Source organism: Pristiophorus japonicus, chromosome 1 (genome assembly GCF_044704955.1).
Source record: "Pristiophorus japonicus isolate sPriJap1 chromosome 1, sPriJap1.hap1, whole genome shotgun sequence".
NCBI lineage: Eukaryota > Metazoa > Chordata > Chondrichthyes > Pristiophoridae > Pristiophorus > Pristiophorus japonicus.
This window is the reverse complement of record NC_091977.1, coordinates 228,654,875-228,667,410: the sequence shown is the minus strand read 5'-3', so window position 1 is coordinate 228,667,410 and position 12,536 is coordinate 228,654,875. Positions and strand designations below refer to the sequence as shown.

The 12,536-nt window shown below is 44.2% G+C and overlaps 1 protein-coding gene across 2 annotated transcripts in view; it reads left to right on the top strand.

The window, feature by feature from the left end:
- cemip2 (cell migration inducing hyaluronidase 2) overlaps nucleotides 1–10,632 on the top strand; it is a 166,173-nt gene extending 155,541 nt beyond the window's left edge. For both annotated transcript variants that reach the window (XM_070887505.1, XM_070887497.1), the window contains exons 23-24: nucleotides 5,479–5,588; nucleotides 10,406–10,632. In XM_070887505.1, coding sequence (XP_070743606.1) covers nucleotides 5,479–5,588; nucleotides 10,406–10,596 — 301 coding nt within the window. In that variant the 3' untranslated portion in view covers nucleotides 10,597–10,632. The remainder of the gene's footprint in view (nucleotides 1–5,478; nucleotides 5,589–10,405) is intronic.
- The last annotated feature ends 1,904 nt before the right edge of the window (nucleotides 10,633–12,536 follow it).

The following is a 12,536-nucleotide window of genomic DNA, read 5'->3' as shown; positions in this document are numbered from 1 at the left end:
TCACAGACCGTCTCTTTTGTTCTTCCCTACCTTCCCCTCCATTCCCAGCCTCTGTACTTGCTTAAAACCTGTTACATCTCTAACTTTTTTCAGTACTGACGAAAAGTCATTGACCTGAAACATTAACTTTGTTTCTCACTCCAGATGCTGTCTGACTTGCTGAGTATTTCCAGTCATTAATTAGTGTTACTCTAATTCCCCCGTCCTGTCCCATCCCATCCTAATTCCTTCCATCATGAGTATAGGGCTACTTACAGCATTGATGTGATATCATCAATAGACCAGCCATGCTGCACAATACCCTACCCTCTGCCTGCTGTTCAAAAATATATATTATCTTCTTAATGTTTTTTGAGTGCTCATGAAGGCGGGAGATGATGATGTGGGAACTGATCTAATTTTTCACTTTTTGAAACTCCGCTAAGTATCTGCCAAATCTGCTGAATACCCACCAGCAGACTTCCCTCCTCCTTTGTGACTGGCACACTGCCTCTTGGGTGTGACTGATGACGCGACAGGACCAATTTTGCGTGGTGGGGAGGTACCAGCGGATTGGAAAGCAGCTAATGTAACACCTCTGTTTAAAAAAGGGGGCAGACAAAAGGCAGGTAACTATAGGCCGGTTAGTTTAACATCTGTAGTGGGGAAAATGCTTGAAACTATCATTAAGGAAGAAATAGCGGGACATCTAGATAGGAATAGTACAATCAAGCAGACGCAACATGGATTCATGAAGGGGAAATCATGTTTAACTAATTTACTGGAATTCTTTAAGGATATAACGAGCATGGTGGATAGAGATAGACCGATGGATGTGGTGTATTTAGATTTCCAAAAGGCATTCGATAAGGTGCCACACAAAAGGTTACTGCAGAAGATAAAGGTACGCGGAGTCAGAGGAAATGTATTCGCATGGATCAAGAATTGGCTGGCTAACAGAAAGCAGAGAGTCGGGATAAATGGGTCCTTTTCAGGTTGGAAATCGGTGGTTAGTGGTGTGCCACAGGGATCGGTGCTGGGACCACAACTGTTTACAATATACATCGATGACCTGGTAGAGGGGACAGAATGTAGTGTAACAACATTTACAGATGACACAAAGATTAGTGGGAAAGCGGGTTGTGTAGAGGACACAGAGAGGCTGCAAAGAGATTTAGATAGGTTAAGCGAATGTGCTAAGGTTTGGCAGATGGAATACAATGTCGGAAAGTGTGACACCTTGGGAAAAAAAACAGTGAAAGGGAATATTATTTGAATGGGGAGAAATTACAACATGCTGCAGTGCAGAGGGACCTGGGGGTCCTCGTGCATGAAACTCTTTTTGGATCCTCGTACATGAATCCCAAAAAGTTAGTTTGCAGGTGCAACAGGTAATCAGGAAGGCAAATGGAATGTTGGCCTTCATTGCGAGAGGGATGGAGTACAAAAGCAGGGTGGTCCTTCTGCAACTGTATAGGGTATTGGTGAGGCCGCACCTGGAGTACTGCGTGCAGTTTTGGTCACCTTACTTAAGGAAGGATATACTAGCTTTGGAGGGGGTACAGAGACGATTCACTAGGCTGATTCCGGAAATGAGGGGGTTACCTTATGATGATAGATTGAGTAGACTGGGTCTTTACTCGTTGGAGTTCAGAAGGATGAGGGTTGATCTTATAGAAACATTTAAAATAATGAAAGGGATAGACAAGATAGAGGCGGAGAGGTTGTTTCCACTTGTCGGGGAGACTAGAACTAGGGGGCACAGCCTCAAAATACGGGGGAGCCAATTTAAAACCGAGTTGAGAAGGAATTTCTTCTCCCAGAGGGTTGTGAATCTGTGGAATTCTCTGCCCAAGGAAGCAGTTGAGGCTAGCTCATTGAATGTATTCAAGTCACAGATAGATAGATTTTTAACCAATAAGGGAATTAAGGGTTATGGGGAGCAGGCGGGTAAGTGGAGCTGAGTCCACGGCCAGATCAGCCATGATCTTGTTGAATGGTGGAGCAGGCTCGAGGGGCTAGATGGCCTACTCCTGTTCCTAATTCTTATGTTCTTATGTTCTTATGTTCATGCACATTAATGTGCAAATCACAGGGTTGACTCCCAAATTTGCACAGAAACTCATTTCTAGCAGGGGTTTCTGTCCTAAATCTCTTGCAGTTAATCGGTTTTCTATGGTCCCTCAATCTAGACAACAACAACTTGCATTTATATAGTGCCTTTAATGTAGTTAAAAAATCCCAAGGAGCTTCACAGGAACGTTATCAAACAAAATTTGACACCAAGCCCACATAACGAGATATTAGGACAATAAAAGCTTGGTCAAAGAGAGAGGTTTTAAGGAACGTCTTAAAGAGGAAGTCCGTGGTAGAGAAGTGGAGTGGTTAAGGAGGGAACTCCAGAGCTTGGGGCCTTGGGAGCTGAAGGCATCAGTGGTGAAGCAATTAAAATTGGCGATGTGCACGAGCTTAGAATTAGAGGAGTGCAGAGATACCGGTGGGTTGTAGGCTGGAGGAGATTACAGAGATAGTGAGGGGCGAGGCCTGGGGGAATGTGAACCCAAGGATAAGTTTCTATCTGCTGTGTTTCCTTGCTTCATTATAATAAACAGCTCTATCAAACCGCCCCAAAGCCGACCCAACTTTTCAAGTCTTTCTTGTATTGGTGTTTCCTGGTACCAGCAGCATCCCAGTGAGTCGCCGCTGTACCTTCTCTATCGTATCGACATCCTTCTGGCAGTACAGGGTGCTTCTGTGAAATGCCTCACTTCCTGATGGGATTATGAGGCTTATTTTTGTGCTCAAAGTGAAGGATCTTTCCATAGGTAATCAAACTCTTCTCTTTTCGAGCACTCCCAGGTCAAATATAACACAGCCAGATGCAGGGTAAAACTCCCATTACTCTTGCCTCTGACATATCTGCACTCCTCGAATTCTGGCATCTTGTGCATCCCCGATGTGCATCACTCCACCACTGACGGCCATGCATTCAGCTGTCGAGACCCGAAGCGCTGGAATTCCATCGCTAAACCTTTCCGCCTCTCTACCTCTCTCTTCCCCTTTAAGACACTCCTTAAAATCTACCTCTTTGACCAAACTATCGTCTTATGTGGTTCGGTGTCGAATTTTGTAACGCTTCTGTGAAGCTCCTTGGGATGTTTTACTACGTTAAAGTTGTTGTTGTACTAGCTCTTGACTCCCGATGTTGCAGCAAACATCCTTTCTGGGGCAGTGCAGTCAGTAGATTTGTCTGCAACATTGGGAGGAGCAGCACAAGTAATCTGGGATCCCCAAGGGACACTTGTAAAGTCTAGAAAGCAATGGAAACTCAGCAGCCACAATTGCAATGCTTGTGTGTTGCTTTGTAACTCTTTGCCTCTTTCTCCTCCTTTAAGGCGTTCCTTAAAACCTACCTCTTCAACCAAGTTTTGGTCACCTCTCCTAATGTGTCTCGATATCAAATTTTGTTAGATAATTGCTGCTGTGAAGAGCCTGTGGGATGTTTTACTATGTTAAAGGCATTACATAAAAGCAAGTTGTTGTTGTTGCTTAACAGTGTGCTGCAGACCCACCCTCAGAAGAGGTTGCTACAGCAGTGTGAAAGTTATTTTCACTTCCCGCACCAGTCTTTGAGTGAGATTGCCCACTCATACTAAATTAAGGACTATTTTGTGCTGTGGGCCCATGTCCAGCGGGAGCTGGATTGAAATTGCCCAAACTCGTGTCAAATTAGACCATTACAGTGAGCAGACAGAGGAGAGATTCATCTCATCAGTCTGGACGAGATTTGACCCCAAGTTAGGTGAAAAGAAAGTACAGAAATAGGGAGCAGGGACTCGTATAGAATTATAGTGCACAGAAGAAAAGAAAAATAGAGTGTCTTTCACAACCTCAGGACATCCCAAAGCACTTTACAGCCAATTATGTACTTTTGGCGTGTAGTCGCTGTTGTAATGTAGGAAATGCGACAGCCAATTTGCACACAGCAAGATCCCGCAAACAGCAATGCAATAATGTCCAAATAATTTGTTTTAGTAAAGTTGGTTGAGGGATAAACATTAGCCCAGGATACCGGGATGAACTCCCTGCTCTTCTTCGAAATAGTGCCATGGGATCTTTTACGTCTACCTGAGAGCGCAAAAGGGACCTCAGTTTAACATCTCGTCTGAAAGACGGCACCTCCAACAGTGCAGCATTCCCTTTGTATTGCACTGGGAGTGTCAGCCTGGATTTTTGTCCTCAAGTCTATGAAGTGGGACTTGAACCCACAACCTCCTGACTCAGAGGCAAGAGTTCTACCCACTGAGCCACAGAGTGTTCCAGATTTCCACTACCCTTTGTGCGAAGAAGTGCTTCCTGAACTACACAGCTGGTATCAATGAGAAGAAAGGCCATTTGACCCATTGTGCCTGTGCAGGCTCTTTGAAAGAGCTATCCAATTATTCCCACTGCCCCTGCTCCTTCCCCATAATTTTTCCTTTACAAGAATATTGAGTAAGAGGAATATTGACAAAAACAAAGGCGAAAACAGCTAGAAAAGAATATAGTTTCCTATAGCAATGGTTACAATCATGAGAGCCATTTTGGTTATTCCTATGGCTCCATAACTTTATTCACTGTAACCTTTTATGGAGTGTCTAGAACTAGGAGCCATAGTCTCAGGATAAAGGGTCAGCCACTTAGGACTGAGATAAGGAGGAATTTCTTCACTCAGAGGGTTGTGAATCTTTGGAATTTTCTACCTCGGAGGGCTGTGGATGCTCAATCGTTGAGTATATTCAAGACTAAGATCGATGGATTTTTGGACTCTAAAGGAATTGAGGGATATGGACATAGGGTGGGAAAGTAGAGTTGAAGTAAAAGATCAGCCATGATCTTATTGAATGGTGGTGCATGCTTGAGGGGCCGTACGGCCTACTACTGCTCCAATTTATGTTCTTATGTTTCATGATTCCTGTTTCTATCAGGCAAATAAGATACGTGGTTTAATCTCATTAATACCAGTTGAGGTGGTCAGGAAGCACATCTTCACACAGGACGGTGGAAATCTGGAACTCTTTCTCTCCCGCGCCACCCCCCCCCCCCCCCAAAAAAAAAGCTGTTGGAGTTGATGGGGTAGATGGAGAGAAACTATTTCTTCTGGTGGGAAGGTCCAGAACAAGGGAGCATAACCTTGAAAATAGAACTAGGCCATTCAGGGGTGATGTCAGGAATCATTTCTTATCACAAAGGGTCGTGGAGATCTGGAACTCTCTCCCCAAAAAGCTGTTGAGGCTGGAAAATTGGAAAATGTCAAAACTGAGATTGATAGATTTTGGTTAGGCAAAGGGTATTAAGGGTTACGGAATTAAGGCGGGTAGATGGAGATAAGATACAGATCAGCTGCGATCTAATTGAAGGGTGGAACAGGCTCAAGGGGCTGAATGGCCTTCTGTTCCGATGTTGTTGAGCATCACATAGCTTTGCATTTGTCAGCAAGAGAGTTGTTTCCTTTTCCAGATCCATTATTTTACTGGGTTCAAAAGACACAATTAGTGGGGACGTTGACGCCATTTCTGAAAAGCTGGTAGCACTGGGCACGGCAAAACCCGCACAGCTTCACAAAAAAGGTATGTGTCTTTAGTCCTTCTGTAACTTTATATACCTTTATAAGTAGCATGCCAATGTATAGTGTGTATATATATATTCACAGGATGTGGGCATCGCTGGCAAGGCAAGCATTTATTGCCCATTCCTAGTTGTCCTGGAGATGGTGGTGGTGAACCGCCTTCTAGAACTGTTGCAGTCTGAAGGTACTCCCACAGTGCTGTTAGGGAGGGAGTTCCAGGATTTTGACCCAGCGACGATGAAGGAACAGCGATATATTTCCAAGTCAGGATCGTGTGTGACTTGGAGGTGGTGGTATTCCCATGCACCTGCTGCCCTTGTCCTTCTAGGTGGTGGAGGTTGTGGGATTGGGAGGTGCTGCCGAAGAAGCCTTGGCGAGTTACACTATTCTCTTATTAGTTACAACTAAGCTAATCTACTGTTGAGTTTTATCAATTGTACATTTTTTTCTTTCTGCATTTTGATGAAATCACAATTTTAATTAAAACAAAACCCAACAAAATGCCCATGAGTGGAATGGAAATTTCCCACAGTAATGTTATTTACAGTGGGATAGATTTCCTGGACCTCAGGTTTTGTGATTGGAGCTTACACTCGCTTGAAACAGGAATACTGGGTTCATTGAATCCTCCGGGAGCAGCCCTAATTAGATAAACAGAGTGAGCTTAGTTTGTACCACGCCATCCTGAAATGAGGTGGTAACTTTGGTATAAAAACAGAAATTTGGAAATGCTCAGCAGGTCAGCCAGCATTTGTAGTAGAGAAACAGAGTTAACTCTCTCCACAGATGCTGCCTGACCTGCTGAGTACCTCCAGCACTTGGTTTTTATTTCCAATTTCCAGCATCTGCAGTGTTTTGCTTTTGTACTGGTAACCTTGGTATATTGTTATTCAAAACTACATGAAAGAATTCTCTTCCTAACACTAAACAGGTTTACATTTCTATACCTTCTTTCACGACCTCAGGACATCCCAAAGCATTTTATAGCCAATGAAAATGTAATTACCGTTGTAATGTAGGAAATGCAGATGTAAGGATCGTAGCGGAGGTGCGGCGAATGTTTGTGGCAGAGGAGCGGTGAATGAGGGTACGGGGCCCAGAGGCAGCACGGGCCTGCCCACACAGATATGTGTGCGCACTAGGTCCGTGAAGCAGAGCAAGTCTCCAGTTGCCCTGGTTAACACTTGCCAGGATAAAGGCCTAGCTCTGTCAAGCCCGTGTGGTGGCTGATGTGCAACGGTCACCACACGTTAAAAAGATCCACACACAGGCATCTTCCACCCCCTCAATTGGAGTTCAGGACTGGAACATTGGGTCCTTCATTGAAACATCTGTGAACTCTTGTGGAAGCAAGTCATCCTCGCTCGAGGGATCGCCTCTACTGCTGATGATGTAGAAAACGCAGCAGCCAATTTTGCACACAGCAAGCTCCCACAAGCAGCAATGTGATAATGATCAGATAATCTCTGTTTTCATGATGTAGGTTGAGGGATAAAATATTTTCCTTGACACTGCAGAGAACAACCCTGCTCTTCTTTGAATTAGTGTCTGTGGGATCTTTTACCTCCACCTGAGAGGGCATAATGTCCCATTTAATTTAATTTAATTGGTTTAATATCCCATTTGAAAGATGGCACCTCCGACAGTGCAGCACAGAAGTTTCAACCTTCTGACTGAGGCGAAAATGCTACCCACTGAGCTACGGCTTATACCCAACTCAGTGTGGTGTCCAACCTCAATCTCTTCCTCTTTTCCCGAGCATTGCATAAGAACATAAGAAATAGGATCAGGAGTAGGCCACCTGGCCCCTCAAGGCCTGCTCTGCCATTTAATAAGATCATAGCTGAAATGATCATGGGCTCAGCTCCACTTCCCTGCCCATAACCCTTTATTCCCTTATTGCTCAAAAATCTGTTTATCTCCGCCTTAAATATATTCAATGACCCAGCCTCCACAGCTCTCTGGGGCAGAGAATTCCATAGATTTACAACTATTTTAAGTTGAAACCACAAATCAAGTGCCCCCTTATTAAAAGTTAATTTATTTATTTGTCAGGTTTAGTGCCCTCGACAAATAAACAAATTAACTTTTTACCGTAAACTTAAATCAAATTAAAATTTGGTTGCCGCGGGTACTGATGCACTCCAGTCCCTCCGGCATCCACCTCTCACGGAATGCCGCGAGCGTACCGGTGGACACCGTGTGCTCCATTTCCAGGGACACCCTGGCTTGAACATAACCGCGGAAGAGAAGCAGGCAGTCGGGCTGAACGACCTCCTCAACTGCCCGCTGCCTGGACCGGTTAATGGCCACCTTGGCCATGTCCAGGAGCAGTCCCATGAGGAGACCTTCCGACCTACCCGCTCCCCTCTGCACAGGGTGCCCAAAGATCAGGAGTGTGGGACTGAAGTGCATCCAGAATTTGAGGAGCAGCCCCTTTAAATATTGGAACAGGGGCTGCAACCTGACACACTCCATAAAAATATGGAACACTGACTCTTTCAGACACCATAGATTTACAACCATCCTCTGAGAAGAAAAAGTTCCTCCTCATCTCAGTTTTAATTGCCACAGGAGAGCCTGTGGCAAAGGAGCTTTTAATGTTTCTGAAGAACACTGCAGTATGTTGGCTGGCGCACAAGGTGTTGGTAATAGAACGTATTAAAAATTCAGTTATATTAAATAGTTCAGCACACATCCTAATTCTACTTTGAATGTACAGCATTGGTGATTAGCATAACACCATTGTAAACTGAGTGCTAAATGGCATTCGAGGATTTCAAGGCTTATGAAAGGACAAATGCCATTAATTTTGTGATGGTATGAGTGAATACTTGACAATCAAAGTGGGAAACAGAATGTATATTAATATAATCTCACAATTTTAATCACACACAAATTTCAAGTGGGAAATATGTGTCTGGGCCGAATGTGTCAATCCCTGAAAACAAGTGATAAAAGTCAGTGATGTATCTCAGGCAGCTGCTCTTAGCAATAAAACCCGAATGAACTCCTCAAGTTACATGACTGAGATATATTGGAGCAATTTCCAGCCTGTAATTTCATCCAAGGATTCAAATGGCAGATATGAACCACTTGAGGTCTGATGATCTGATTTTTGATGCAATTTTAAATCCTTTTAATGAAATTACTGCCATGTATACACTCCCCACTGTCTGTCATTAACATCCTGTGGTCTTGAGCAGCACTAACTGCACTAGAATTAATTTATAAATCTATCAGATTTCTCATGGTATTGCACATGGGTAATCTGGGGCACAGTTCTGCTAACCTAGTTTGTTCCTTTTTAAGACCACTGCTGCAATCGGTTCTCTTAATACTGTCCCTACATTTCCAATCTCTCATTAGAATCATACAGCAACCAAAGAAGGTAATTTGGCCCATCCTGCCTGTGCTGGCTCTTTGGCAGAGCTATCCAATTAGTCCCACAACCCCTGCTCTTTCCCCATCGCCCTGCAATGTTTTTCCCTTTCAAGTATATATCCAGTTCCCTTTTGAAAGTTACTATTGAATCTGCTTCCACCGCCCTTTCAGGCAGTGCATTCCAGATCACAACAACTCGCTGCATATAAAAAAATCATCCTCCACTCCCCCTCAGGTTCTTTTGCAAATTACCTTAAAACTGTGTCCTCTGATTACCGGCCTCCCGCCAGTGCAAACAGGTTCTTATTATTTACTCTTATCGAAACCCCTCTAATCTCTCATACTTCTCATATTTTTCTACGTCTTCTCTCCTTTCCTCTTTTGTAAATGTCCACAATTTGAACCTTGTACACATATACTCAGTATTTTAGTTGCAAGATTTATGAATATATAGATAGGCTTCCTTGGTTTTTGATTCTACATGTGACTCTATTCGATTGCATATAGTACAGGTTGTGTCCCCGAAATCCGGAGTTCCAAAATTCCGAATGTTCCGAAATCCGGGCCGATCCGTGGTGGGGTCATCTGAAAACTGGAAAATGTTCTGAAATCCGGGCCCCCCCCCCCCCCACCGGCCCGACTTCGCTCACCCCGACCTCTCCCTGGCCCGGCCCGACTTCACTCACCCCGACCTCTCCCTGGCCCGGCCCGACTTCACTCACCCCGACCTCTCCCTGGCCCGGCCCGGCCCGACTTCACTCACCCCGACCTCTCCCTGGCCCGGCCCGACTTCACTCACCCCGACCTCTCCCTGGCCTGGCCCGGCCCGACTTCACTCACCCCGACCTCTCCCTGGCCTGGCCCGGCCCGACTTCACTCACCCCGACCTCTCCCTGGCCCGGCCCGACTTCGCTCACCCCGACCTCTCCCTGGCCCGGCCCGACTTTGCCCCCGGTGGCTCGACCTCGCACACCCCCCCCCTCCCTTACCTTGGCTGCCAGACCCCACCTACCTTGACCCAGGCAAACATTCCAAAATCCGTAAATACCCGGAATCCGGAACGGCCTCTGTCCAGAGGTTTCCGGATTTCGGACGCTCAACCTGTAGTAATTTACAGTTCTTTGACTCGTGTATAAGACATCATGCACACTTGCAAAGTTTTTAAGAGCTGCAACTCGTGCTTAAGAAATGAATCGACTCCTGCTTTGCTTCAGGCATGCACATTTAGTAAAACAAATCAAATGAGCCAAACCCAATTTCCCAAAAAACAAAAGTATCAGGTTTATTTTTCCAAGTTTAGTTGGTTGATTGGTGTTCTATCAAAATTCTCTGCTTTAATTACTTAACATTTACAGTATTTTCTCAGAACTATACAGGGAACTATTCATGTTTGTATGCTGCCCGCGTGACACTGTTCTCTTTATTCTTTTGCAGAGAGTATTGCTTTCTTTGGATATAAAGGGGAATCTAACCCGTCATGGACCAGGCTCCACAGCAGCCCTGCTGGGCAGGGCCTGCGCCTCTTGGAAAAGTACATTCCCCTACAACTGGAAGATTATGGCTGCACTAAGGTTACCAAACCCCAAAGAAAGGAGCTAGAACTTTTACAGAAAGCTTTACAGTGAATATCAATCTGAATAAATGTGACCTAACTTATTCTATTTATGCTGGTTTAAGAGTCTCCTTTTCCCCCTCCCCCAACTATATTATTTCTTTTTACATAGGTTATATATATATTCATATATATATTTTCTTAAAATAAAGATACAATACAATGCTTAGTGTTCCTGGAATGAGTTAGTCTAGTTTTTACAGAAATATATTAGGCTTTTTAAATCAGTTTTCTGTTTCTCTCCATGTGGAGCTGGGTTCGCACCTCAACCAGTTTATTTCGTTTTCTGCTGATGCTAATTGAAGAATTCATGCTAGAGAAGCATGGTGATCAAGCATAACAGCATGGATCAATTGTTAGGAATTGATATGGCCCCAAAACTGAGAGAGAAACGTCTTTACCCAGAGAGTGATGAGAATGTGGAACTCGCTGCCACAAGTTGAGGCGAATAGCACAGATGTACTTGAGGGGAAGCTAGATAAACACAGAAAGGAGTAGAAGGATATGCTGATAGGGTGAGATGAAGAGAGGTGGGAGGAGGCTCGTGTGGAGAATAAACACTGGCACGGACCAGTTGGGCCGAATGGCCTGTTTCTGTGCTGTACATTCTGTGTAATTCTACGAGTCAGGTGAATTCAGCAAGGAGCACAATGAATGAACTGAGGTGCATGCCGGGAGTGTAAATATAAAATGGCCTGATTTTGTAGCAATGGTAATTAGTGAGCTAATCGATATAATCGGAGTTACTGAAGCCTAGTTAAAGGAAGAGGATGAGCTGTGACCAGTTGCAGAGCTGTGTGCGCGCCAGGTAGGAAACAAGGAGAAGCAAATTGCACTTTGTCATGGAAGATTTATGGGTTGCCGAGAGGAAGAGACTGGGCATTGTCTCGTTGGGTGGATGTGGAAGATAGAAAAGGAAGTTAGTAGTCGAAATATGTTATTGGCCACCACGAAATAGCTATGGAAATCACTGAAGGAATTTGTAGAATTCATTGGAATTGGGTACTGTCCCCATGGATTGGAACATATCAAATACATCGGCAAATTTTTTTTTAAAAAGGCCACAGTAAGAATCTTCAAGTTATTTCTGATAATCTTACCTGGATTGTCGGAACAGTATTTTGATGTGGGATAGAATAAATGCTCAGCTGGAAGGACTGGATCTGATTAGAGAGAGGGTTCCGAAGAGGCAGAGGTTGTGCCTGTTCTTTGGGAACATCCAGATAAAATGTTGGAGCACTCTATACTTTCGGATGAGACGTTAAACTGAGGTCCTGTCTGCTTTCAAGTGGCATTATTTCGAAGAAGAGCAGGGGAGTTATCCCTGGTGTCCTGGCCAATATTTATCCCTCAACCAACATAACAAAAAACAGATTATGTGGTCATCATCACATTGCTGCTGGTGAGCTTGCTTGTGCACAAATTGGCTGCCGCGTTTCCTACATTACAACAGAGTGACTACACTTTAAAAAGTACTTGATTGACTGTAAAACTCTCCGAGACATCTGGTGGCCGTGAAAGGCACTATATAAATCCAAGTCTTTTGTCTTTATACGGATCTTGACTCTCCAATGCCACAGGAGATTGACTAGTGTCTGTAAAGGATTAAAATCTCTCATTTTTCCGCCCCCACCCTACACACAATTGATTTCTGTTTCTGGTCCCTTTTTACAGATATTCAATAAAGACTTGCATTTATATAATGCCTTTCACATCCTCAGGATATCCCAAAGTGCTTTACGGCCAATGAAGTACTTTTGAACTGTTGTAATGTAGGGAAACGCAACAGCTAATTTGCTCACAGCAAAGTCCCACAAACAGCAATGTGACAATGACCAGATAATATTAAAAAAAATATATATAGTCATGTTGGTTGAGGGCTAAATATTGGCCACACTGGGGAGAACTCCTCCTGCTCTTCAAAATCGTGCCATGGGATCTTTTACATCCACC